The 27,809-nt window shown below is 40.4% G+C and overlaps 1 protein-coding gene across 4 annotated transcripts; it reads left to right on the forward strand.

Moving 5' to 3' along the window:
* On the forward strand, positions 1-26,885 carry LOC121922631 (pleckstrin homology domain-containing family A member 3-like). 4 transcript variants are annotated; one of them, XM_042452271.1, is made up of 8 exons: positions 1-126; positions 3,155-3,271; positions 5,520-5,675; positions 12,332-12,468; positions 15,560-15,730; positions 21,132-21,175; positions 21,559-21,769; positions 25,607-26,885. In XM_042452271.1, exons 1-7 carry the CDS (start codon positions 87-89, stop codon positions 21,743-21,745), a joined length of 852 nt encoding a protein of 283 aa, XP_042308205.1. In that variant the 5' UTR covers positions 1-86; the 3' UTR covers positions 21,746-21,769; positions 25,607-26,885. The 4 variants fall into 4 exon arrangements, with proteins under 4 accessions (XP_042308205.1, XP_042308204.1, XP_042308203.1 ...); XM_042452270.1 differs by having other exon boundaries at positions 21,559-21,746; XM_042452269.1 differs by having other exon boundaries at positions 21,559-21,716.
* The last annotated feature ends 924 nt before the right edge of the window (positions 26,886-27,809 follow it).

Raw genomic sequence — 27,809 nt, forward strand, 5'->3', positions numbered from 1 at the left:
GCCCTGTGATTGGTCGAATCTGGCCGGCGCGGGGCTGTCATTGGTCCCGGTCGGCGCCTGGCCGGTCTCTGGGAGCCGCGCAGGAGATGGAGGGAGCGCTGCTGAAGTGGACCAACTATTTGTCTGGTGAGTCCTCCTCCTCCTCCTCCTCCTCGTTCGCGCAGGAGAAGGGAGGGGGGAGGGGCGCGCGGGGCAGCAGTTGTGAGCCCCAACCGCCAATTTCCTGTTTCCTAGCAACGGATCCATTCCGAAGGGGAGGAGATCTCTGGTTCACCTCAGAGTGGCCTTGTTCCCATTGTGAGACCTGGCCTTCCCTGTTGCCTTCAGCCCAGGCTCCCTCTCTGTTGGGGTCTCCTCCTCCTCCTCCTCCTAGCAGCCCTCTTGGGTGTGCCATCTTTGTATGGCCCAGGAGACATACCCATGTAGCCAAATTCTGGTTCACACCCACAAACGATCCCCCCAAATCCTGGGCCGTGCCAACAGCACAGGGGGAAAGCCATAGAAATCAACCAACACACACCTGGGCAACTAAGAAACCCTGAAAGTGAACAAAGTTGGGCTATCAGGCCTGAAAACACACCCAAATGCAACTGAGAAACCAACCAGGGTTCCCCCCCCCAGCAGACAATGGATCCCTTATTATTATTATTATTATTATTATTATTATTATTAAGCTTTATATAGCGCTGCAAATTTACACAGCACTCCACATACAATTCAAATATATAAAATAAATCTGCCTAGGGCACACATTAGACACAAATGATAATAATAATAATGATTTATGTATAGCCCGCCCAATCACAAGGAATCTGAGCGGTTACAACAATAAAAATACATAGAACAGTGGTTTTCAGAATATTCTAGAACAGTGGTTCTCAATGCAATTCCTCATGTTGCGGTGACCCTCCCAGCCATAAAGTTATTTCCGTCTTGGTTCCTAACACCTTTGGAAGTAGGTGTTTTCCAATGGTCTTAGGCAACCCCTGTGACCCCTAAAGGGGTTGCCACCCACAAGTTTAGAACCGCTCTTCTAGAACATGGCCACAGCCCAACAAACCCACACACACAAGCACACACACACAATCCCCAAAATAGTGCATTTGGGTTGACCATAAATCAGAAACGACTTGAAGGCACACAACAACAAGAAGCAGTAACATCCACAAAACAGTGCATTGGGTTGGCTCAATAAAGGTATCACTGGCCTGTTACAGACTGCCAAAATAAAGCTGCTTCTGCTTCGGGTCTCTTTGGAGGTATGTTGTTTAAATGATGCATGGGTCCTAAGAGTCCGGAGGTCGCGCCAAAGCCACACTCCATTCCTAAGCACTGGAGGGCAGCTTTGGTGCAGCTTCCGGATTCTTAGGATGCATGCATCATTTAAATAGCACACCTCCAAAGAGACCCAAAAAGCTTTATATTGGCAGTCTGTAACAGGCCACTGTTTTGTGAATTTGGGGTGTTCTTATCTAGCTATGGGTAAAGCCTCTGCTCACAGTTGCATAACTGGGGGAAATTCAGCAAGTGCAGTTTCATCCCTCATAGAAACAACAACAACAATAAATATTTATGATTTTATCTGCCTTTCTCTAATGCTCAAAGTGAGGTACAACAAAGATGAAAATGCAGTATATAACTGACCATTAAGTACATGAACATGGGATTAAAATGAGTATTATACATTAAAAACTTCTAAATTAAAATGTTGTTATTGCTAACTGCCCTCAAGTCAATCTCGACTCATGGTGACTCTGTGGATGAGACATATCCAAGACCCCCTGTCCTCCATTGCTTTGCTTAGGTCTTGTAGGCTCAGGTCTGTGGCCTCTTTGATTAAGTCTACCCAACGGGCATGCAGTTTTCCTCTGTTTCTACTTCCCTCCATCTTTCCTAGCATTACTTCCTTTTCGAGTGCATCATGCCTTTTCATGATGTGGCCAAAGTATGACAGCCTCTGTTTCATCGTCTTGACTTCCAGGGAGGGTTCAGGCTTGATCTGCTCTAGGATCCAACTATTTGTCTTCTTGGCTGTCCACAGTATCCTCAGCACTCTCCTCCAGCACCATATCTCAAATGAATTTATTTTCTTCTTACCCACTTTCTTTATTGTCGCACTCTCACATTTGCACATGTTGATGCGGAATACAGTGGAATACAATACACTGGCACTATATCCCAATTTGAAATTCATTGTTTAAAATTGTGAAGGGATAAACTTCTGCTGCCTTCCCAAGCGGCTCTTCAGACACTGAGGGTTTCCGGTCTTCTTTTCCATTGTTGTTTATGTGCACAGATAAATCATTCTGTTGAGTTAGCTGACTGCATTCAGTGTGACTCTATGATCCGAAACACACTGCAGAACTAATCCAGTTTGAGACCTCTTTAACTGCCCTGTCTCAGTTCTACAGAATCCTGGGAATTGAAGTTTATTGTGGCACCAGAGATCTCTGACAGAGAAGACTAAATATCTCACAGAACTACAGCTCCCAGGCTTCCCTAGCATTGAGCCAGGGCAGTTAAAGCAGTTTCAAAAGTGGATTAATTCCACAGTGTGTTTTGGGCCTATCTCACTTACCCATATAGTATAATAGGTGTCAAAGCTTGAGATAGGTTTCCTATCTCAAAGGAAATAGGGAGTCTGTTCCTGTGTTCTAGAGTGGGGAAAGTGTGTGGAGGTTCACTGCGTCTCAAATTATAGACAGCAGTATGTGAATTATTTTAAAATACATTTAAAAATACAAAGCTCATTTGACAACAAAAAGAATATATGCACCCAGTACTATATTCACATGGTGGCTTCTTAGTTAAGGAATGTTTGTTTATGCATGCTTTCTTTTTCCTCCTATCCCAGTGTTACGTGGTTTTATTAATGCTTTAAAATCTCCTTTTTTGTAATAAGTCTGCATAAGAGCAGTTTAAAAATTGTTTGAGCCATAGTTCTACTATAAAAAATATAGGAAATTGTATTTATTTGTTGCAGGAATAGTTCTGTTTGTGTTATAATTAACACATTCTTGAATAAAGGATCTGAGACTAGACCCATTCCTTGTAATACATAAGGAAAGCTTTTCTCTACAAACGATGTGCATGAGTTCTTGGCTCAATATAGAACATGGTTTCCAATATCTCCTCTTTCTTTCTCCCACCTTAGGTTGGCAGCCACGATACTTTGTGCTGGAGAATGGCATCCTCTCTTATTATGACTCTCAGGATGATGTGGGTAAAGGCAGCAAAGGAAGCATCAAGATGGCGGTATGTGAGATCAAAGGTAAGGACTACTTTGCGCTGTTTTGGTAGGAGGAGTGGGGATGCTTGTAACATACTGGCACATGAAGTATCACATCTGCACTACTTTTGGGGATTCCAAATGAGTACTCTGAAATCTGCACTTTGGTACTTGCATTACCTTCTGCTTCTTCCAGCATCAGCTTCACCCTGCTCCATTTGGGGTTCTAGTCTGTTCTGCATGTTCCCTTTCCCAGGTCTCCAGCTTCCAAACCAAATGCTAGAGAAGGAAAGACTTCTTGCAGGTAGTGCTTAGGGCTAATACTGTTAAGTGAAAGAAAGAACACTAAAGCTGTAACTGGCTTAAAGGTTCTCAAAACAAAATAAATAGATAATAGAGAGGAATTCCAGATCAGGGAACAGAAAAGAACAGTAGAACAGTAAAAAAAAATTGAGAGCAAAAGTTCCATATTTCTTCACAGCAACGGGAGGAAATCATTTTCCTCACTGAGACCCTTTGGAGTGAAGCTTAGGACAAAAATCCAAATGCAGCTTCCTCCTTATCAACATTGGCATCCTGTTGATGTTCCTTTGCAATGGCCAAAGAGAAGGAGAGCTCACAAATGGTGTGATGACATTCTGCAAAATTTCCCACCAGAGAAGGACTGCAGTGTATAGTTGTAAACATGACAAATGTGCTCCCCTGTGTTTCTTTAGAACACTTCAGCCCTGTAGGTATGTCACCCATGCAGTGGTTGTATATACTGCAAATGCACTAACAGGATATATTCGTTTAACCAACCAGTTGTCTATGTGGTATATAAATTTTAAAAAGTGACCTCTTATGGCATCACCCAGGTGGCGAATGTCATGAAATCCTCAGTGCGAAAGGGCTGACAGCTTTGAAAAAATGTATGGGGGAGGGTTTGGTGTAAGAGGTTTCATTTCAGATCTCTTCCTGAAACAGTAATTACAAGAGTGTTCCTTGGATTTGAAAATTGCTGTTGGAAGCAAGCTTTTTTTTGTTTGTTTGTTTGCTGTTGGGATACTTCAGTGTATATTTTCATGAGAGGGCTTGGACTTATATTATGTTTTGGCAGTTTTCAAGTGTTGTCTTACTTGTAGTTATCCTTAATTTGGTCTTGCTAGATTCTCTGGTTTTTTAAAAAAAATTGTCTGTTACACATTTTATGTTTTGCCAGAAAAAAATGATTTTTTAAAAAAATGGCTTTTAGTTTATTTATTAGTTAGCATGTGAAAAAATTTTCTGTAATTTTTTTTTACTCTCCCCCTTTTCTCTCTAATTAATGTTTTATTGTTTCTAGCCCTTTTGTTACATATATATATATATCTTATAGTGTCCCAGAGGAAGGTTACAATATATTGAACCTAGTATAAATATATTTTCTGGCGCATCCAAGTAAAAAAAAACCCTGGTGGTGCTACTTGGTTTTTTGGTTTTTAAATTAAGAGTGTTCCTCCAGGAGCACTATTGACCAAAAACATTTTGATGCCTAAGGCAAAATTGAAAGTCGTGCGCACCCCTGCTTGCCCTGTTCCACCTAAGGAAATATATCAAACTGGAATTTTCCTTTAACACTGGCAGTGTAACAGCACATCTGATGGTGCAGGCTTTCCTGGGGCACACCCACTTCTGTCCTGAAACACCATTGTGCTTTCTCTGCCTTGGATTCCTAACATTTGCTATCTGAGACAGCTGCCTCCTTCTGCCTGTGATAGTGTACGCTCTGCCATGTATTTTTCCACTGTAATAAATTGCCATTGAAATTTAATAGCGTTGGAGATGATACTTGTTCACAAGCAGAGTCATGCATCCAGAAGCATGCACTTTATTTAATGAAAATTTTAAAGGAAGCTTTTCTCACCACAACATGGCCAAAACTCAACAGCAAAGCTGATTATGGTTCCAGGAAGAGGAAGAAATGTCCCCCTGGCTTGCAGACATTTCTCATCCCATCTCTGATAAGCCAAAGTCTTCAAGATTAATGTCTTGGATATGTAACACTGGGTCCAGGTTCTTGGCTGTAAGGCTGGCTTCATGAGGCCAAATCATATGGACTCTTCAGTTCTCCATTGATCTCAGAATGGTAAGAAGCTGGACTCCTTGTCCTCCAGTACTTTATTCTGGGCAAGGTTGGGATACTTGATCGTAAACCCTTATTAATGTGGGATGCAAACAATGCACGACAAGGGAAGCACTGACATTACAGCATTCACTCTGTTGTATGTGTGTGTGTGGTTTTTTCTCCCCCCCCCCCCTTTTCCTCTAGTGCACACTTCTGACCCCACTCGTTTGGAACTGGTTATCCCAGGTGAGCAGTACTTCTACCTGAAGGCAGGAGGTGCTGCTGAAAGACAGAAATGGCTGGTGGCTTTGGGCAGTTCCAAGGCCTGCCTTGGGGACAGCAGGACCCAGAAAGAGAAAGGTTGGTTATCTATGAAGGGTTATGCACTAAAGAGATGATCCAGAGTTTTGGAAGCCTAATATTTAAAATAAATGGCGTTGTAGGGGTGAGATTAAGGAGGATATTGGCAAAGCCATGGAACTGTAGGGTGGGGATTGTTGGTGCTTAACTCTCACGCCTCTTAAGCAAACATCTCTCAGCTAAATCAGAGCCTGGTCCATCTTCCTGATTTTTTTCCAACTGTTACAAGCAAAGAACATGCTGATTGAATGATTGATTAGAGTTTGTAAAAAAGCATGATCTTTGCTTGAATGTCCAGGAATGTGATGTATTTGGACAATAAGAGGTAGTCCTGTACACCTGCCCATTCTTCTGAACAGGCATGCATGGTACATGTTCTTTCCTTCTTAGCACCTGAGATTCATAGAAAGTTAAGATTTCCTTTTAAATACAATACCTATATGAAAATGTTTCCCCTATAAGCTAATAAAAGAAAGCTGGCTTGCTCTGGTAGTAAAAAAATTCCAGCAACATAGTTGTCTGTTTGAATAAGGGAAAGATTTCTAGTGTTTGAGTAAAAATTCAGTATGTTGTATTAATGGGATACTTGTCTTTAACTGGCATGAAAGAGGCATGCTCTGGGGTTTATGATTGTATTTATATTAACTTGGCTGGGATATACGTAGATATGGTAATTATGGGAAAACATTTTGATTTGGTTACATGTTTACTGCCAAAGAAGGCTAAAACCCATATGGTCACAGTGCAATCCTAGACTCATCCTGTGCAGAAATGAATCCTCCTGATTTCAGTGGGATGTACTCCCATGCAAATGTGCCTACGATTGTAAGCTAATCTTATTATGCTTTGTAGAGTGTGTGTGTAGACTCTGTCCTCCCTGAATCACCACAGATTTATCTATCAGACTTTTTTGTAGATGTTCCTACTTTTTCTCTCTCTGGTCATTAGTGCTGTCAGTCATCTCTCCACTATTCCTAGTTTACCTTTTTTTCTCTGTTCACCTCTGCAGGCTTCTGCCTTTGAAACCTGTTCTCATTGTTTCCCTATGCACAGGTCTCCTGCTAGCGCCATTGTTTTCTGTTAGAATGTAAACCAGTTTGTAATGGAAGGACAGATATAATAACATGCCTTTCCTTTGTTGCACTCATCTCTTTGCACCTTGGTGTATATTTGTTCGTTTATATACATACTACATCATGCCCTTCTGGGGCTTAAGCACAGCTCATAGCAGCTAACAACAATTAAATGTAACCTGTCATCTATTTTTTTTTTTCTTTTGTGGCAGTCTTTCTACAGCCCATGTTGTGTCCTTTTCTCTCTGTATTTCAGAGTATTTTCTTTTTGGTACACCCATCTTGCCCCTTTGTTTTTGTCCTCTTAGCAGGATAAACCAATTTGGAAGTATAAGTTGGACCATGCAACATGCTGTCTATAAAAGGTTGCAAAAATGCTTCTAGGAACTAGATTCTGAGCAGGGAGGAGCAGTAGGATGCCCACATTCTCCCATTCCCCATTTTGATGGCCTTGGACAGGCCTTAAATATTCCCACAAATAAATAAATAAATAAATAAAATTTTTATTTTTATACTGCCCTTCCAAAGATCAGGGCGATTAACAACATATTAAAAACAATGCAACATACCAAATATACATTACAAATTAAAACAGATACAATAAAACAGAATAAAAGCCCCGTTAGCCGATCCTCTTGCCAAAAAAAGATGGAAGGGAGGCCTACTGGACTTTAATCAGGGAATGCAGCCTGAAATAGAAGGGTTTTTAGATCCCTTCTAAATTGGGTCAGGGAAGTGGCCGAGTGGAGCTCTGTGGGCAGCGTGTTCCAAAGGGCCGGGGCGGCGATGGAAAATGTCTTCCTCGTAGTGGAGGTAAGTCTGGCCCCTGGCACCCTAAGTAGTTGCTGCCCAGATGTTCTGAGGGTGCGGGACGGAATGTATGGGGAGAGGCGGTCCTTCAGGTATCCTGGGCCCAAGCCATTTAGGGCTTTATAGGTCATCACCAACACCTTATATTGTGCCCAGAAGCGAATAGGCAGCCAATGCAGATCTTTTAGCACCGGTGTAATATGGCTGGCCCTGGAAGTACCAGTGACCAGCCTGGAGGCCATATTCTGTACCATTTGTAGCTTCCGGGTTTGGTATAAAGGTTGCCCCATGTAGAGTGCGTTGCAGAAATCCAATCTCGAGGTTACCAGAGCGTGTACTACCGTTTCAAGGTCCCTCTGGGCCAGGTATGGGCGCAGCTGGCGAATAAGCCGAAGCTGATAACAGGTGTTCTTGACCGTCGCATTCACCTGAGCAGTCAGGTGAAGCGACGAGTCAAGAAGCACCCCCAGACTGCGCACAGAGTCCTTCACAGGGAGCGTGACCCCATTCAGGACAGGTGGAACCACCGCCATTCCTGGACCAGGGGAACTTATCACAAGTACCTCCGTTTTCTCTGGATTCAGCTTGAGTCGGTTTTCCCTCATCCAGCCCATTACTGACTCTAGGCACGCCATGAGAGGAGAGACGCCATCCTCAGTCACTGCATCAGTCGGAGACATAGAGAAAATTATTTGGGTGTCATCAGCGTACTGATAACCCTGCGCCCCATGTCTCCGGATGATCTCTCCCAGCGGTTTCATGTAAATGTTAAATAGCATGGGAGACAGAATGGCTCCTTGAGGGACCCCAGTTTTAAGGGCCCTATATATATATATATATATATATATACACACACACACACACACACACACACACACACAGTGCTCCCTCGGGTTACGAAATTAATTCGTTCCGCGGCCGCTTTCGTAACCCGAAAAGCCTTCGCAAGCCGAAAACCCATAGGCGCTAATGGGGAAAAGCCGCGATTTCGTGTGAAATAGCGCCGAAAAGCACCAAATTTTTTTTCGTAACCCGAAAAAACATTCGTAACCCGGAACAATTATTTCCTATGGGATTTTTTCGTATCCCGGAAATTTCGTAACCTGGGTATTTCGTATCCCGAGGTACCACTGTATATATATCTGCAAACCATATATTCTAGGATTTCACCAGAAGTAGAGGAAGGCACAAATGACCCATGTATATTTTTGTTAATAAAATGTTTTCATACTTACAATTAATTTTTAATAATTACTTCCTAAAATCTTGATATACACAAAAGGATGGAGAGTTCTACTCTTAACTGCCCTTATGTATTCATCTGTAATGTTTTGCATTTAGGGGGAAAATCCAAAGAGCCTATAAAACTATGGGAAAAGTGGATTTGGTTTGTGTCTTGTTCTTGCTGAGACTGCTAATTTGGCCTGCCTTTGTCATATTGGGAATGGGTGAGCATGGACTTCGTTTGTACAAAGAATCCATGAGTCTTTTTCTTGAGTGAATAGTTTTGTTTATCTGGATAGTCAACCCAGATCATTCTGCTTGCCCTGATGGAAGCATTAATAGCTTCTCATGGCAAAGTTGCCCCATTCCCTTTCTTTACTTTCACTCCAAAGCATACAGGCAGAAGCCATTACCTTGAAATACACCAGTTGAGTCTGTAGCCATGGCTGGACCTAATAGTTTGCCAGGCTGAATTCTTGCTACATTGTTAAGGTATAGCAGCTTCTTAGCTCTGCTCTTATTTTATGTGGGGCTTATTGAGGTTTGATGGCACATCCTTAGAAACCCCGTGTGATAGCATACCAGCCTTTGGGCAGGACTCTGTCAGTCTCATGATGCCACATGCACAGTGAGTGTATTTCTTGAGTTGTCTTTGTCACAGAAGTGGTAGCACGCATTGCTTGGTGAGTTCCTCTGGTTCAAGTGGAGGAGATGTCTTTTTTAGTACATACCTTGTGGTCAGTCAGTCCTCCTGGTGGTCTGTGGTATTGCTGTTAGAGCTACACTGAGTCATGATGTAAGGCAACCATGGGAAGCTAAACTAAGGGAAATAGCAGCATAAATGGAATCTTGTCCCAGAGATGAGACCAGCTTTGGGAGGTGAGACTAACTGACGTAGCTCAGATTTAACAAACTCTGATTCTGTTGAACATGACATGACCCCCCTGTATTGAGCTAAATCAGTGGTCCCCAAACTGTGCCCTTTAAGAGATTTTGGGCTTCAGCTCCAAGAATCCTTAGCCATATTGGCCACTAGTCTGGGATTCTGGGAGCTGAAGTTCATAATCTCTTAAAGGGCACAGCTTGGGGACCGTTGAGCTAAATACATGTTGAACACCAACAGAAAATTAATCACATTGGGTATAAGTATCATTAGTGCCCTCACCACAAGTTACAGCAGAACGTATATTTTATTTGTGTATTACCACTTTCATCCCTCCCTTTCTCCTAGGATATCAGGGCAGTTCACATGTCGTCCTCTCTCCTCATAACTGCCCTGTGAAATTTTATGTGGAAAGACAGCAAAAACAGAGGATACCTGTTCACACAATGCATAATCAACTGAAGAGAACTTTTTGTCACAGGATGTGGTGGCAGCTACAGGTTTAATTGGCTTTCTAGAATTAGATAAGTGAATGGTCTGTTGAGTGCATTAATTGCGATGTCCAAATGGCAACAAGGCAAACAGTAAAGAATCCCTATTGTTGCCATGTCCTGCAGTTTTCTTCTCAGGGGTGTCCGGCCCTAAGGAAGAAGCAGTTGTGTTTGAAAAGCCCTGGATTGTGTCCCTTCTCTGTACTTGATGTGTTGGCCATGTAATGACTTGCATGCCCTTTATTTGAAAGTAACAGTGGTAAGGCATGTGTCTCTGTTCACTTAGCAGCTCTGCCCTTTCTATCCAGGTTACTTGAGCTTCTGTTATCATGTCATAAATTTGCTCAGTGAAGAAAGTAAAAGATAAGTAATTCCAATTGATAAAGCTTGCACTCTCCTATCAAAGTTGCTTCAGATTTCATTGCCATTGCTCAGCAATGTAGGGAATGAGTCAATCTGTCTGGCATTAAAGTTAAAAGCCAGTGAGTAGGGTGTGACCCTTTTCCCCCGATGAGGATCTGGTAACACTGATTCCTCTGCCTAAATCCAATTATTAAATCATTTCAGAGTAACCCACTGAATTAATGAAACATACATAAGAGTTGCCTCATTAAATTTTCATTAATTCTTTAAGTTTATTCTAGTTAGAACTAACAGTTGAATCTAACCTTCTAGCATTGCAAGAGTTAACTACTTTGCCAGAGACTATATGGGGTTGGTCTTGAAAATGCTTTGGAAGCTCCAGCAGCTGCACAGTGCAAGTGCCCTGTTACAGGTGTGTTAGAAATACTTTCTACTATGGTATTTATACACTGGCTCTCATTTCTCTTCCAAGCATGATTCAAGGTATTATTTTTGACTTACCAAAACCTAAATGGTTTATGCCCAACATACCTAAGAAATCCTTTTCTGCCTTTTATGAACTCCTGAAATTGTTTTGCCCAGGCTGTACTCTTAATTACACTGTCTGGGTGGCATCAGCAAAGGTATGAAGAGGGAGATTCTTAATAGCTTCCTACCATAATGTAATTTAGTAACTTTAGATTGGGTTGGGTAGCTGGGAGATCAGGGAGCAGCATTAGCCCCTAAGGAAACTTGGATGGCTGTGCACTGCACAACAAGAAAGCCTGGGTGGGGAAATGTGGAAAAATGCTACCATACGCCTTGAAGGACATTTTGGGGCAAAAAAAGCTGTGTGTTTTCTTTTTCAGTTTTAAAAAATTCTTTGCAGGGCCCTGAGTACCATAAAAATTACCTTGAGGGCCATAAGCAATCCATGCTTATACATTGCCCATCTATGCTTTAGACTGGAGTTTGTGGTCTTTCAGAGTGTTCCACATTTGAACTCAGTGGTGATAGAACTACTACCACAACCTCACATGGTCCTGTTTAATTACTTCATTTACATCATAGTTCTCCTGCTCATTCTACTGAGTAAGGTCCATGGACTTATCCCCCAAAATCTAATCAGATGATACCACTGGCTATCTGTTATCTCTAACACCTGCCACCATTACAAAATCCCTTCCCACATAAGACTTATGTAAGTCCAAGACCTGAGCATGTCTGAGAAGCATTTTAAGACTTACCTGTCTAGGGGTTGCCTTTTGGGGTGGTTCAAGTTTAAATTGAAAAAGGGTGTACAGTACTGAGTTAGGCAAAATATTATTCTATTTTGCTCATTTTAATGTAAACACTTGTTACCTCCCTCGAACCTTTGGGAAATAGTGAGCTTGCACACTGTAAATAAAAATAATTTTTTTCAATGTTCTAATTTAGTACTGAGTTGGTTGTGTTTATATTTAGTATTGGTATTGTTCGCAGCATATCAGTAAAGAGGAGACACTTTTGCCTTGGAATCAGCGAAAGCCTATTGGGGGGGGGGGGCGCTGTGATCCATGGGGCCAGACCCTTCATCTACTGCGCTACAACCAGAGAGTTTTGGTTCTTCCATAATTTCATACATTTTAGTTGGCAACAAAGCCATGCTGTCTTTTTCTGTCCTAAATATTTTAATTTAATATGTCATTCTTGGTTTCTGCTCCAAACCAAAATTTAATTGTGCTTTGTTGTTATCTAACCAGCTCTAAGCAAAGGGGGAAAGTCTCTTTCCATGTGTGGTGCCAACCCTGTATTTTCTTGTTTAAACCCTTTACTGTGCCATGTAATCTGCAGATCTGGACCTAAGCAATGAGTCCCTTGGGAGGAAGCTGTCCGAACTGCGGCTGTATTGTGATGTGCTGACACAGCAGGTTCTAGCTGTGCAGGATGCAACACACCCTCAAGATAATGGCTCCCCACTTGACATTCAGGTATTGGGGACAAAACATGAGAGATCATGTGCTTTCTGTGTGTATATGGTCCAGCTGAGTGTGTCAGAGTATTTTTGGAGGTAACGCATCTTCTGGCTTGTGAGGTCGGCCTTTAGCCTCTGAAAGGATTCAAGGGGACACAGCAAATCATGGTTGTGGCCCTTGGATATGTCCATATATTAGTTAGAGATATAAGAGAGAGTTTGCCTACTTTGCAGAGATGCCCAGATGGAGCAGTGACAGATAATCTAAGTTGTTTGCTATTGTTTTTATTATTTTGTTCATACATATCCCACTTTTCCCCAAAAAGGAGACTCAAGGCATCTAACAACATATTTAAAAATAATGCATATTAAAACGGTACAAAATCATTATTAAAAAGCCTCAGTTAAAAGTCTTTATTAAACAGTCTGGGAGTAACCATTGAGAAGGTCTGTCTCTTGTTCCCACCCAAAAAACCTGAGAAGTGGAACAGAGACAAGGGCCTGAAGATTTTAGAACAGTAATGGGAAGTTGAAATGGAAATGATGTCACGTTACACTTGGGTTATGGAAAACATGCCTATGCAACCTGCTGGGGGTGGTGTGCAGGGGCCAGAATTGGCCTTTGGTTTGCTGCTGGATTTTAGTCACAATCTGCAATAATGCATTTTAAGGAGCAGTAGCATGGCACTCAAAATATTATTGGATGCGGCTCCCATTATCCCTACCAGCCTATCCAATGATAAGGGATGCAGGGAGAAAATAGACAACATTATTGTTTTGTTCTTGTTACTTGCCTGTTTAGGGGACTTAATACCATTGAGCTCAATCCTTACTTTGGGCTATCTCTGTACAAATGGTTTTCATGCTAAAATATATATTCCCAGCTTTAGCATTTGCATTAGGAAGTGCTGGTCTTTTCTATCAGATGCCTTCCCAGCAAGGACAAAATAAAAAAAACATACTACTATGTGTTATATTCAACACCTTTGAATATTATTTTTTCAATTGGATACCATTTTAGAAGTCATTTCGGATTGTCTAATATATGACAGTTCAGAATTGAATTCATTTCCTTGCTATTTTACAGTTCCTGTCTATTAAATTAGCAGGTGAAGTCAAAGGCTTTCATGGCCGGCATCCATAGTTTTTTGTGGGTTTTTTGGGCTATGTGGCCATGTTCTAGAAGAGTTTCTTCCTGACGTTTCACCAGTGTTTGTGGCTGGCATCAGAGAATGCTTACCTGGGAAGGAGTTGGGTATATATATTGTGTGACCTGGAAAGACATGAGTGATTTGCATGTGTATTGTTCTCTTGCTAATGGCAGGCCTCAGGGTGGGAGGGTCTGCAAAAGAGGATTAGTGTCTGATGGATTAGTGCTCATTGTCTGCTGGGAGGTTTCCATTTGCATTTGATGAGTCTTTATCTTGCTATTTTTCAGGACTGGTAGCCAAACCTTGTTTACTTTAAGGATTTCCTCTTTCCTGTTAAAATTGTCCAGGTGTTTGTGGATTTCAATGGCCTGAGTTAACTTATTCCCGGGTCAATGTAAGTACTTACCAATAAAGAAACCATCTCCTGGTGAAAGTCAAGAGTGTAATCTGTCCTGGAAGTGCCAGAGCGTGACTTCAATCTGATTTCCACCCGCTTTGGAAGCATGCCAAAATGTCTAGCCTTCAAAGTGGGTGGAAACCACTTTATTTAGCCTGTCTATTTCACCCCTCTTTCTACTATAGTTGGGACTAACCAAGAGACTAAAGCCACAAACTTACAGTTAATGGACTTTCTAAATTTTCTGTTACTGCTGCCATTATTGTTGCCAAAAACATCCCTAGGCAGACTGAAAATTCAAATGGACTGTTTATGATAAAATAATGATTTTACAACTTTAGAAGCAATTTCAGCCTCTTTAGTATGGTTCGATACTACTGTACTTTAGTATCTATGTCCACTATCATAGTGAATGTTACTGTTATAGTGGATAGTAGCTACTGTATGTAATTAACTATATGTTTACCTCATGTATAAATTGAAGGCAGGTTTGGGGGACAAAATTATGAATTTTGATATGATCCATGGATAAATCGAGGGTAAAACCTAGGGGCATGTAACCAAGAATCTAAAGGGTAAAGCAAAGAGAAACAATGACGTGAAACACACAGGCAAAAAGAAGAGGCTTTTGGCCATTTGGGGGGTGCAGCTGGAAGTCAACCTGAAACAAAAAAGGAGCCTGTTGCTGCCACAAAAAAGAGTTGGTTTAAACTGACTCCTGGCCAGCACGGCTTGGGACCTGTGGCTGTGGCCCGCTTTGGGAGTGGGCCTTGTGGTCACCATGTACCCAGACCAATTGTGGTCTCTGGCCATCTGCTTCATTCCAGTGTCAAAACTCCAGCAGGCATAACTGTTTATGCTCACACTAAAAGGCTGGATGAATGAGAGAATACGTTGGAGGGTCAGTGATTACAGCACAGTTTACACTCTTGCCTGTCATCAGAGGATGGTTCCTTTTTAAATTAGAGTGAAAGTACAGTACAGTGGTACCCCGGGATATGAAAGCACCGCCTTACGAAATTTCCGGGATACGAAAAAATCCCATAGGAAAAAACTGTTCCGGGTTACGTTTTTTTTTCGGCTTACGAAAAAAAATTTTGGTGCTTTTCGGCGCTTTTTCGCACGAAACGCGGCTTTCCAGCGCTAGCGCCTATGGCTTTTTCGGGTTACGAAAAAAATCGGGTTACGAACGCCGCGGCGGAACGAATTAATTTTGTAACCCGAGGCACCACTGTATCAACATTGACCTATGGATAAGTCGGCTCAGATTTTTTGAGTCACTTTTTAAACTAAAATTTCTAGACATATGCATGAGCATATACACTATGTCCAATATCATAGTGGATGGTATAGTCTTGAATGTTCATGTGCAGAGTCACTTGTTTGAGAGATAAATTTCAAGAAGGTACACAGCTATATTGCATCAGTGACTGAACGTTAGAACTAATCTGGCAGAACTTGCTTTGTGAGACTGCCCTGGACTGTGGCTCTGATGGTGAAGCTGGATAGATGGCCATCCTTCTTACTCATCTTTTTTTTCTGCTCTTGGCTTTCCCCAGATGATTAATGAAGCTTCATCTTTGTTACGAGCAACCTGCAGCCAGTTCATCTCAACGCTAGAAGATTGCATGAAATTTGCAAACACGCGATTGGCTCCTGAGCTCTACCATCCTTCAGCAGTCTCTCAGCTTTCTGATTTTGTGGGCACTAAACTCCCACATTCCCACAGGGTAAGTCTGTTTTTCCACTCAAGCTTATATTATCTCTGCCTGCTCTCAGAGCAATCTCAATGAGATGACATCAGGGGTTGGCAACCCCCGGCCCGCGGGCCTAATCCAGCCCGCGGAGGCGGCAGGACCAGGCTGGGGCCGGTCCTGTCGCCGATTGCCGCAGGCGGTATTGCAGCGGCGGTGGCAGCAGCGAGGAGGGCGGGCCACAGACAGTGCGCCGCCATCCGCGCACCTGCCAGCAGCTTCCTAAAGCCCTGCGCGCGCCTGCATACGGCTCCGCCCCCGGCATGTGGCCCTGCCCCCGGAGGGTGGAAGCTTCACCCCCGGCATGCGGTCCCACTCCCGGAGGGTGGAAGCTCCCCCCCGCTTCAGCCCCCCAGTTGTCTGAGGGACAGCAACCCGGCCCCCAGCTCAAAAAAGTTGCTTACCCCTGGATTACATACTAAAAAAATGTGCATTTGTATACCGTTAATGGGAAATAGGATTTTATAGTAGTGGTGGCACTTCTGCATCCTCTCTGATTTAATCTCTTGGACAGATGTAGCCTGTGAGAGAACATCTAAGGGGTGGAACAGATAGGTACGAAAGAGCGGCCTGAGTCTGCTCTGGCTAGAAGTTGGTCAGAACCACACTGTCTGGATGGCCTGTTCCCAAGGCGAGCTGCGGATGTGATTCACACATCCTTCAGTACTTTACAAATGAAAACCAGGACATGTGTCCAAGAAACATCAGAATATGGTTGAGAAGGCAAGAGTTATTAATGTGGAAGAAGTCACAAGCTAGGAGAGGCTGCAGCAGTATGCTTTTATTTTTAAATGAATCAAACGATCTGTAGAATTAAAACCCCTGTTGAGTTAAATGAGCATGAACTACTTTTGCACTATGAAATCAGTTTGGCAGCAATGGCAGCTGAAGTCAAAGGGAGAAGGTGGGAGGAGGAGAGAAACTAGAACATTTTAAAAGCAGCTGCAAAAATGGGGTGACAGAATTAACATTAGGAGGAATCTCCTGACAGTGAGAGCTGTTCCATAGTGGAACACACTCCCTCGGGAAGTGGTGGTGTCTTCTTCTCTGGAGGTGTTTTGATTGTCAGTTTCTGCATGGCAGGGAGTTGGACTGGATGGCCCTTGAGGTTCCTTCCAACTCTGTTTCTGTGATTCTGTAATCAGGACTGTGCAAAATTGGGGCAGTTGGAGGATGTTAAATGAGCACCTTGTCCTTTCCCCAGACTGCCACTACATGGGGAGGAAGACAAATATACAGAAAGGGAGTGGGAAGGAAAATGTGGGTTCTAAAGTCCAAAACACACTGCAGAAATAACCCAGTTTGAGACTGTTTTACCTGTCATGGAACTGCTGGGGCGGGGGGGGGGGGGCTGAGGAGATAGGCAAAGATAGCCATGATATCTTGGCCCCAGTGCTCACTAGGGTGAGTCCCTGGGTCGATGTGGGGATAAGCGGATGTTCACATAAAACAAAATTAAAAATTAAATAAAATTAAAAATTAAATAAAATATAAAAGAAACGGAAAACAGAAAAAATATAAGATATAAAATAAAATATAAAATTAACTTAAAATGAAATAAGATAAAATATAAATAAATAAAATATAAAATGTAAAGTAAAATAAAAATAACACATAGATTAATTTAAAATAGAAAATAAAATAAAGTGAAATAAAATTATAAAATAAAATAAAAATGAACGATATAATATAAATTAAAAATAAAATAAAGTAAAATAAACAATAATTATAAAATATATTATTATTTTAATATAAATCATAAAACAAAAAATGAAATAAAGTGAAAATTAAAATTAACTTAAAAATAAAATAAAAATAAAAATAAAAATTATAAAATAAATTAAAAATGAAACAAGCTAAAATACAAAAACTAAAAACTAAAATAAAAATAAAAATGAAACAAAATAATATGAAATAAAATTAAAAATAAAATAAACTATGAAATAAAATAAATAATAAATAAAAATAGCATAATAAAATAGAATATCAAATAAAACAATAAAATGAAAAATAAAAGGGAACAATATATAGATTAAATTAAAATAAATAAATAAATAATAATATTAAAATAAAAAATTAAAGTAACAAAAATAAAAAATAAATATAAATTTAAATTAAGTTGAAATAAAATAATAAATAAATAAAATAAAAATGTCAAATAAAAATAAAATAAAGATAAATTGAAGTAAAACAAATAATAAAATAAAATATAAAGTAAAAATTAAAATAAAAATTAAAGTGAATAAAATATAAATTAAATTATAAAAAATAAATTAAATAAATTAAAAATGGGTCAGTGTAGAAGGCATGAAAAATCGACTCCATCCTGGATTATCTGAAAGTGAGTCAAGATTCTGCTGTCTGTACTGCCAGCACCGAAGGTGGCCTGCACATCCACAAGCTGTCCACACAGTGCAGTGTCAACCCATTTCCCTCCTACCCACCATGCATGTGCACCATCAAACAAAAGCACCAGCAGCAACCTCCAAATACAGTGGTACCCCGGGTTACGAAATTAATTCGTTCCGCGGTTAATTTCGTAACCCGAAATACCTTCGTAAGCCGAATTCCCATAGGCGCTAATGGAAAAATAGCTCTCTGCTGCCCTCCGGTGGCGGAAAATAGCGCCGCGGTTTTTTCGTAACCCGAAGAAACCTTCGTAAGCCGAAGCAATAAATCCCTATGGGATTTTTTCGTATCCCGAAAAATTCGTAACCCGGCGCATTCGTATCCCGGGGTACCACTGTACTTCCCTCTTCTTGCCCAAATGCCATTTCATTAGACACCCACCCATGTGATCAGCCACACAGTCGCACGTGTGATGCACTGCCTGTATGGTGTTTCTCCTCCGCCCCCAATACACGTTCCCAGCACCCAATGCCCCCTGGTTTGTCTAGGGGCTGGAACAAAAAGGCAGAAAAAGCAGCTCGATTGTGCCCCCCAAATGGTTGGAAGAGGCATTATTTGGCCCGTGCGTTTCAGGCCAGAATTAAATTAAATTGAAAATAAAACAAAAATTAAATTAAATTAAAAAAATATAAAAGATAAATAAAAGATTAAAAAAATAAAAAAGTTAAAATGAAATGAATAAAAATAAAATAAAAAGTAAAATAAAACAAAAAATAAAAATAAGATAAAATGAAAAGTAAGAAATAATTATACAAATAAATAAAATAATGAAATAAAAATAAGTAAAAAGTTAAAATAAAATAAATTAAATTAGATAAACAAAAGTAAGAATACAATAAAACAAAAGATAAATTAAAATATAAACTAAATACAATAAAATAAAAATATAATATAAAATAAAATAAAATAAAATATAAGTAAAATTATAAAATAATTTTAAAAATAAATAATGAAAACAATAAAGTTAAAATATAAAATTTAAAAAGCTGCCCTGCCATCCCAAGAACCATCACCTGCCTCTCCCAGAAACATCAGGGACCAGCAGAGAGACTTCGGAGGCATGGGAGTGCAATGGTGACTTTATATAGAAGTGGCAGAACAATTTATTATATATACTTTTGGGTAGAACAGGGCCAATTTCTAGTCTCCCCCCCTTCCCCACTCTATGGTCCTAGATTGTAATGTTTTAAGATTGTGTATTGTTTATATTGTTTTTTAGGGTTGGGATGGGGGGGTTAAGAATGGAGATTATTTTCTGTTTTATTTGTTTTGTTCGTTTATTGCTATGTAATTTGCTTTGTTAATTTTATTGCTGCTGTGAATTGCTTTGTTACTGTATATACTCGATTATAATTTGAGAGATTGTTGCCCAAAAAGTGACCCCCCAAAACCTGGGTAGACTTATATATGGGGCAATACGGTAATAGGCTTGTCTCTCAAGCTTCTTCCGCAGCCAGGCTGTCTCCCATAAGGACAGCCAGGCTGGGGAAAGTCCTGGGTGCAAAGGCTTGCTTCCTCATTTTCCTTGGCCCCTGTGTCCTCCAGCGGCTGGAGGACACAGGGATCTAAGAAAGGCTGGGGGAAACACTTGCCTCCCTCCTCTTTTCCAGTCTGGGTGTCCTCCGAAGGAACAGCTGAGCTGCAGAAGAAGAGCGAGCGCTAGCCTCTGAAGCTTCCTCCCCAGCTCAACTGTCTCTCAAAGGGACAGCAGGGCTACAGATGGGAAGAAAGGGTACTGAGACTCAAATTATACCCCCGACTTATCTAGGGGTGATATCAAACTCCCTGATTTTGGCCCCAAAACCTGCCCTCAACTTATACATGGTGTTGACTTATACATGAGTACATACGGTATTTTATTATTATTATTTGCTTTGTACTTTCTTTATTGTTGTAACCCACCCTTATTCCTTGTGATTGGGTGGGCTATTTATTATTATTAAAAAAATAAGTAACATTTTTAAATAAAATATGAAATAAATAATAAATAAAATGAATATATCTGTATGTGTCTGTATAATTAAAATAATATAAAATAAAGTGACAGTAAACTAAATTAATATAAAGTAAAATAAATAAAATAAAAATAACAAATTAATATGTATAAATAAAAATTAAATAATTAAATAAAAATTAAATTAAAGGTATACAAATATAAAATAAAATATACAAAACTGAAATATAAAATAAAAAATCAATATATATAAAATAAAATAAAAATGAAATGAAATGGTTATATAAAATGAAAATAAAAATTAAACTAAAAATTAAAAGTATAAAAATATAATATTAGAAAATAAAAATAATCTAATGTTATAATAAAACATTAAATACAAATTAAAATAAATATCAATATTAATTAAAATAAATAATAAAATAAAATATTAAATTTAATATATTTTAAAATGAATTAAATAATAAAATTAATTTTACTATAAAATAATAAAATAAAATATTAAATAAAAATAATAAATAACAAATTGAAGTAAAATAATATAAAAATGAAATACAATACAATATAAAGTAAAATTAATCAAACAAAAAAAATGTTTGGTGTAGAGTATTGTTCTAGATTGGTGATCTGAAATACATTTTCAATTGTGCACATAAAGAGACTGTAACTATTCTTGTATGTGTCAGTCTAGAATACAATTGGCCCCCAACATCCACAGAATTTGTTATTCACAGATTCAAGCATCCATTACATTGCATGAAAATATTAACAAGAAAAGTATAAATTCCAAATATTAAGGCATGATTTTGCCATTTTTATATAAAAAAAGACACCATTTTATTGTGCCATTGCATTTAATGGGACTTGAGCATTCATGTACTGTATTTTGTTATCCATGGGAACCAAACCCCAGTGGATAACAAGGACCCACTGTAATGGGATGTTGCATTGTGTTTATGTTTTCATTGTTGTGTCATGGTCTCCACCACTTACTCTTGCTGCCTCTGACCTTAGGTGAGACGTTCTATGAGCCACACAGGCATAGTCTCTTCAGACAGGTAAGCACTCATGAGGAAGGAACTTCTTTACATTTTTTAAATTTATTTTTGTATTTGGAAACAATTTTATTTTCTCAATTTTTGGATAACAGCAATTATTGATTAAATTTTCAGTCAAAATTTTGACATAACATTTCTTCAAGTGTTCACGAATTCTTTATGAAGACATTGTGGTTTAGAACTGCTGATCTAAAATATTAGTTTACAAAAGTTAAAAAAAGAATTAAATAACAGTATGTAGTTGTTGTTTTTTTAAAGCATGATGAATAAGTATAAAATTTTTAAAACGTCCTTGTCTTTAGTGCTGCACCCTTAGTCATGGCATATGGGGCACATGAGGCACAAAAGTCCCACCCATTAATCACTGAAACCTTTCCTTACAGGGCCCTAGAGTCAGCTCGTGTTCCACCTGCGCCTCCCAGGGGCACGGTTACTGTGCTACGCAATTTGGAGGAGATGGTGATGTTACGATCGCAACAGTGGGGGCAACAGAGTGCCCAGTCCGAGAGTCCCACTGGCACCATAATTGAAGAAGCAGTTGGTAGGAGCCACCACCAGATAAGTGCATGAGGTTAATATGGGAAGGGAGAGATGGTGAGTTAGTAGGCATGCAGGATTATCCTCTGCCATGTAAGAAAGATTAGGGGAATCCTCTCTGCTACCAGCTACTATGCCTTGTTTGGGGCTGGAGGAGAAAAGCAAGATTTTGGGGGCCTATTTCTCCTCCTCAGCTGCTGTCATGGGGCTGTTAAGCAACAGCCTGGAAATGCCTGAGCTGGCCTTGGCTGCAGCCTAATTCATCTGTGAATATTCTCACCTTCAGCCCCCTGATGGAGTAGGAGTAGTGAGAGTGGTCCTCCTACTGCCTAGGAATAGAAATGTAGCTCCTCTCTTTGGATAAGGCACCAGGCTTGGTCTGGAGCTATTTTGTAATTCATAGTTTCTCTACCCTCAGTTTAGGAGCCCAGGAGATTGCTGGGGCTGTGGGGAGAGGTTAAGTAGGGAAATAGCAGACAATCTCATACCTTTGCTTTCTCCACCACACTGTGGTGGAGAATATGAGCCTAAGATTCTTGGTTTTTACTAGGGACTGTTGGCAAACTGAAGCACCAGAGGAGATAAACTTTTAGAAACACTAGGAGATTTGTACCTGGTGGACCAAGTAGTATTCAACATGGGGCAGACAATTTTGGCAGCAGTCCCATATTTTTCAAAAAGAACCAGCATGGTGCAGAGGTTTGAGCGTTGGACTAGGACTCTGGGAGACGAAGGTTCAAATCCTCACTCAACCATGGAAACCCACTGAATAACCTTGGGCAAGTCACACTTCCTCAGCCTCAGCAGAAGGTAGTGGCAAACCTCCTGTGAAGAAATATTGCCAAGAAAATCCTAGGGATGGGGTCACCGTTACGTCAGAGATGACTTGAAAGCACATAACAAGGACAACCTGTATTTTCTGTAATATTTAGCTCAACCCTAATGCCGTTTTCACAGGAATCACTGAAGTGGCATTTTTAAATACTTGCAAATGGACACCACAGTGATCCACTGAGGTGTTTGCTTTCCTGGAATATGTAATATAGGGAAACACTCAATTGTATCCTGAGCACAGCCTCCTACATACACTATTTTTGCTATGGTGAGTGGATGTGTCGATAGTGTCTTTCTTTTTAAAGACCATATTTATTCACAGGAAAGGATGCATCCAGAAATCATTCAAAACACAGAGACCTATTGGAAGATCTTTGAATTAAAAATAGGTCTTTCTCATGATATGAACTGCATTAACTATATTGTGACAAGAGGAAATTAAGAGACCAAGTATAATAACAAGTAATATGTCCACAACAAAAACCACTGCTGATGTTGTAGTCTGGATACAATGGATATGGTAATTCAGGCATTTTCAAGAGGCATTATTGGAGTGCTTCCTGATAATAATTTCTAATCATGATTACCAGGGCTAAATCAGAACAATATTCCTTGTTTCCATTCCATTTTGTAAATATGATTTGTGTTTTCATTCTCAGTACAGCCATCTTTGCTTGTTACAATTTGAAAAACTGGCTATGCTCTGTGCATTTCTCTTATGACTTACAATTTTAGTGCTATGGAAACTCAACAGCAATATGTTTGCATATGGCCACATGTAAACCTACAAATGAGCCAGTGTGGTGTAGTGGTTTGAGTGCTGGACTATGGTTCTGGAGACCAGGGATTGAATCCCTGCTCAGCCATGGAAACCCACTGGGTGTCTTAAGGCAAATCAATCTCTCTCAGCCTCAAAGGAAGGAAACTGCAACCTCTGTCTGAAAAAATCTTGTCAAGAAAACCCCATGATGGTTCACCTTAGGATCACCATAAGTTAGAAACCTGGATGACCTCAAAACTGTAATACACACACTGGTAACCTCAAGACTTGATTTTTGCAATGCGCTCTACATGGGGCTACCCTTGTGCCTTCTCCGGAAACTTCAACTGGTACAGAATATGGCAGCCAGATTGATTACAGGAACAACTAGGAGTGACCATATTATACCAATATTGAAATCACTCCACTGGCTGCCTATTAGTTTCCGGGCACAGTACAAGGTGTTGGTCATTACCTTTAAAGCCCTCCATGGCTTGGGCCCAACCTATTTAAGGGATCGCCTCCTTCCGTATAATCTGCCCCGTGCACTCAGATCTTCTGGGAGGAATTTGTTGCAGTCCACAAAGACCAGATTGACGGCAACCTCCCAAATGATGTTTTCCGCAATCGCTCCCACTTTATGGAATGGCCTGCCGGACGAGATCTGTCAAATTACCAACCTAGAGAGCTTCAAGAAAGCTGTCAAGATGGATCTCTTCCAGCAGGCCTTCCTGGAATAGAACCCAGCCACGTAAAGATCTCCCCACAGAAATATATAAGTGAAGACTCTGCCCACCATTATTCTGTTATTGTATTATTGTTTTTAGATTTTATTGTCTGTAATTTTAATGGATAGAATTGTTTAATCATTTTTTTAAGTGGGGGGAAGGAAATTGTATCTATTGTTGTGTTTTTTAAAGATTGTACGCCGCTTTGATTGTGCTAACAAAAAGCAGGATATAAATTAAAGTTTTATTATTATTTATTATAGAAATACTTGCACACCTCTGCACTTTGCTATTGTAAGGCTCTGTACTAGCATTGCTCATGAAGATAGTGTTCTATCCTTATTATTATTATCAGAATAAAATAGCCAAAGAAAGGAGTTAGCCTGGAGGCAAATAATACTCCTTAAAGAGAGGTTGATGAAATTATCAGTTCCTATACGGATGTGAGGGCGATCTGGCTGCAACATCAGTTCCTATAGCATACATACAAGAACAAACCTGGCATCCCTTTCACACTTTTGGTCAAACAAGTTTTTGAAACCATTTAATACAAATGCATATCCAGATTAACTGTTAGGAGAAGAAGAATGTGTGCATGTATCCTGAGCCCTACTTTGAAGCCATCTTAATGTATCTGAAGCTGTCTCCTACTTCCACAAAGGACAATCAGCCTGCATTTTGGTGCATGTATACTATTATTTCTTGATTTCTCTTCCCTGCTGGTGCAATGGATAAACTAATTAGGAAGGATTTTTTTTTAGCATGTCAGCCAAATCAGGATCCTAGTTTATCACTTCCTTTTCAAATGAAGATTTTTATTAATCCTGGCTTGCATCACTGCAGCAACTCGCAGTTCTTGATTCAGATGACATACTTAACAAACCCCTCCTAGCTTGAGCCATAGTATCAATGACAGGCAGCAGGGGCAAAGTGAGAACTGATGGGTTATGTACCTCTGCACACAGCTTATTCACAGCAAGCCAGGATTCCCTGAGATACTGGTTTATCATTCCATGTAGATGCAGCTGTTGTCTTTCTTCAGTCTGACTTTCCATAAACCTACCTGTAAATGTGCCAGACATTTTTTTATCTGGTATACTTGGATGTATCAATAGTCCTTGTGTTTTTTTGTAAAATTTGGCCAAGACGTGTGATCCAGCTATGAAGCAGGAAGTCTGGCGAGCATGAGGACAATATCTGTGCTATTTATTTATTTATTTGTGGCCTTTATATCCTGCCCTAGGCTATCAGAGCGGCTTACAATTATTTTTTTTTAATTAGACAGTTCCCTGCCCTCAGGCTTACAATCTAAAAGACATGACACAAAAGGAGAAGGGAATGGTGGTGGGAAAGGAGATGAGGTCCAGTGGTTATTCTCTCTCTCTGAGGCCTGGACAAAGGCAGATGGACTGGAGGGAGGGTTCTTCTTCTTCAGGCTAGCCCTGGTGGAGCTGGGCCTGCCTGTTCACTCCCTCACAGGCCGAAGGATGACAGTTATCATGGAGGGAGGGCTCTCTATCTTCAGGCTAGCCTTGATGGATCTCTTTCTCACACAAGTTCTTCTTCCTACAGATACCCTGCTGTCGCTGCAAGACTCTCCAGAGAATTCAGCTGGTAGTGGTCAATGACTCTAATCTGGATTTTGAATTCTGAGGCTGCTTCCTCTCATGGACAGTTTGGAGCTACTTGCTTTGGAGCAGTCTTTACTGCTTGTGTGCTGGCTAGCTAGCTAGAACAATTGGCCTGAGGTTCCTGCCTCTAGCATAGGAATAGCCTGGGCCTGTAGGATGTGTGGCCAGATGCAGTCTGTGCTCCTGTGGAGCTGGCAAACCTAAAGGGTGAGGAGTAGGTCTTGTGGTTGCCACCTTTTAGGAAATAATGCCAAGTCTGCTGGTCATGCCTTGGTAAGAAGGAAATAGGGTGGGAGAATAGAGATTAGCTCTTCACTTTGGACTGAACAGGAATGAAAAGTTGGCCCTGAAGAGAGCATGGGATCCTTGGGAGGCAGCTTTTTACTGAGGAGATGGATCAAACATCTCCTGGTGTTCTCCTCCATGTTCTTCCTAGGCTAATTCCAGTCATTGAAGCTTGGAGAGTCACAGTGTCTGGCAGATGTGGAACATCTTCAGAGTACAATTCTTAATTTTTTCTAAGATACTTTCCTGCTTGGGAAGTGCTCTACTCTCTGGTGACAAGATGAGACACAATTTGTCCAGGAATTTGCAAGAATTCTCCAGGGAGGATTTGGCAACCCTCCTCCTTAACAGAGAGCAGTTCCTTCAAGCCTTCACCCTCGTAACACAACTTCCATATGGCATTTGCCCATATAAAATTCCTCTTATGTTCTTCTTGCTTCTCTTCAACCCTTTGACAAGAGAGCATCTAGCAAAGACCCAAGGTAGGAGAAGAAGCCTCTGTGGACATCTGGCCTGAAAGCAACTTTTGATTTGTTCCCTAGTAGGACACAAGGTCAGGTGACTACAGCAACATGCATACCAAACATCAGTTTACTCTCTCAGTTTTTATGTACAGGAGCAAAAGTCTTTGTCTTGTGGAATTGTTGGTCTTCTACATTTTTGTACAGAAACATGGCAAGATCTTGGGAGGCTCTGTGTGTGTGTGTGCGCGTGTGCCACTCCATCTATCACTGGAGCCTGTTCATGTGGAGAGCCCTGCCAAAAATCAGACTAATTTTGAATGAAGACTCTAATTTTTGAAACAAACACAGCGTCATAACTATGTTTTTTCCCATGTGGGATGGGACAAGGTACCATTGGGGTTTCCCTCAAACAGCAGAGCCAAAAATAAAACAGCCATCATTCTCCTGGTGGCTTGATACTGCTGAAGCAAACAGGATCTCCCATGTTGTCTTGCCAGGTATGCAGCCAACAAAATTGATGTTCAGTTGCACCTGCAAATCTCCCCTCTCAGTGTTGGTGAGCAGGTGGTTATGGTTTTATATAAACAATGGTTGCATCACTGTAGCCTATTGCAGAACTGGGATGGCAGGTGACTCACGATGGCAGAAACATACCAGGAAGCAGCAGGGACTATTTCTGGCTCTCCTCTTTCACTGTGCTTTCCCCCACTCCCTGACACGACAGCTTCCTTTTGGCTTGGTTTAATTTCTTTATTGAGTACTTTAAATAATTGAGTGTGTAAGGGTTGGATTTTTATGGCAGCTCAAGCTGCCACATTGTATCTTCTTTTCCAGTTTCCTGAGTAAGGGCAAGGCCCTAGAGATTCAGAGGCAAAGAATAATGCATGACTAATTTTGTCCTCCCCACTCCTCTCTCCAGAGTGTCAGTAAAGAAAGCTAGCATCTTGATCCAAAGTCTTTTCACATCATTCCTGAGCACTAGGAGAATTCCTACAATTCAGTGTTGTGGATTGGTCCACTTGCAGAAGAGAGATGTGTGCAAAAGCTGCTTGCAGTTTTTTTTTTAATTAATGGGAAGCACTTGTTCATCCAGACCTCCATATTTGTAACTCACTGTATATGAGAGCTGCTGAAGTAATAGTGTCATAGAAATCAATTGGACATATCTCCAATCTTCGAGCAAAACTGTAAGCAGAATTCTGTAATATTGGCATATAATAATTGGCAAATGAGCCAGAATTTTCAGATAAATGAACGAAAGTTTTACTTGATAATCAGTGAAATCAAGAGTTAAGGGCACAGTTTTGGGGTTATTGTAATAAGGGATTGGGGGAAAGCAATTGGAAGATGATCATTTGTTGTAATTAATTTTTGTAATCAGGAAAATTCTTAATA

This window comes from Sceloporus undulatus, chromosome 2 (genome assembly GCF_019175285.1).
Source record: "Sceloporus undulatus isolate JIND9_A2432 ecotype Alabama chromosome 2, SceUnd_v1.1, whole genome shotgun sequence".
Classification (NCBI taxonomy): Eukaryota; Metazoa; Chordata; class Lepidosauria; order Squamata; family Phrynosomatidae; genus Sceloporus; species Sceloporus undulatus.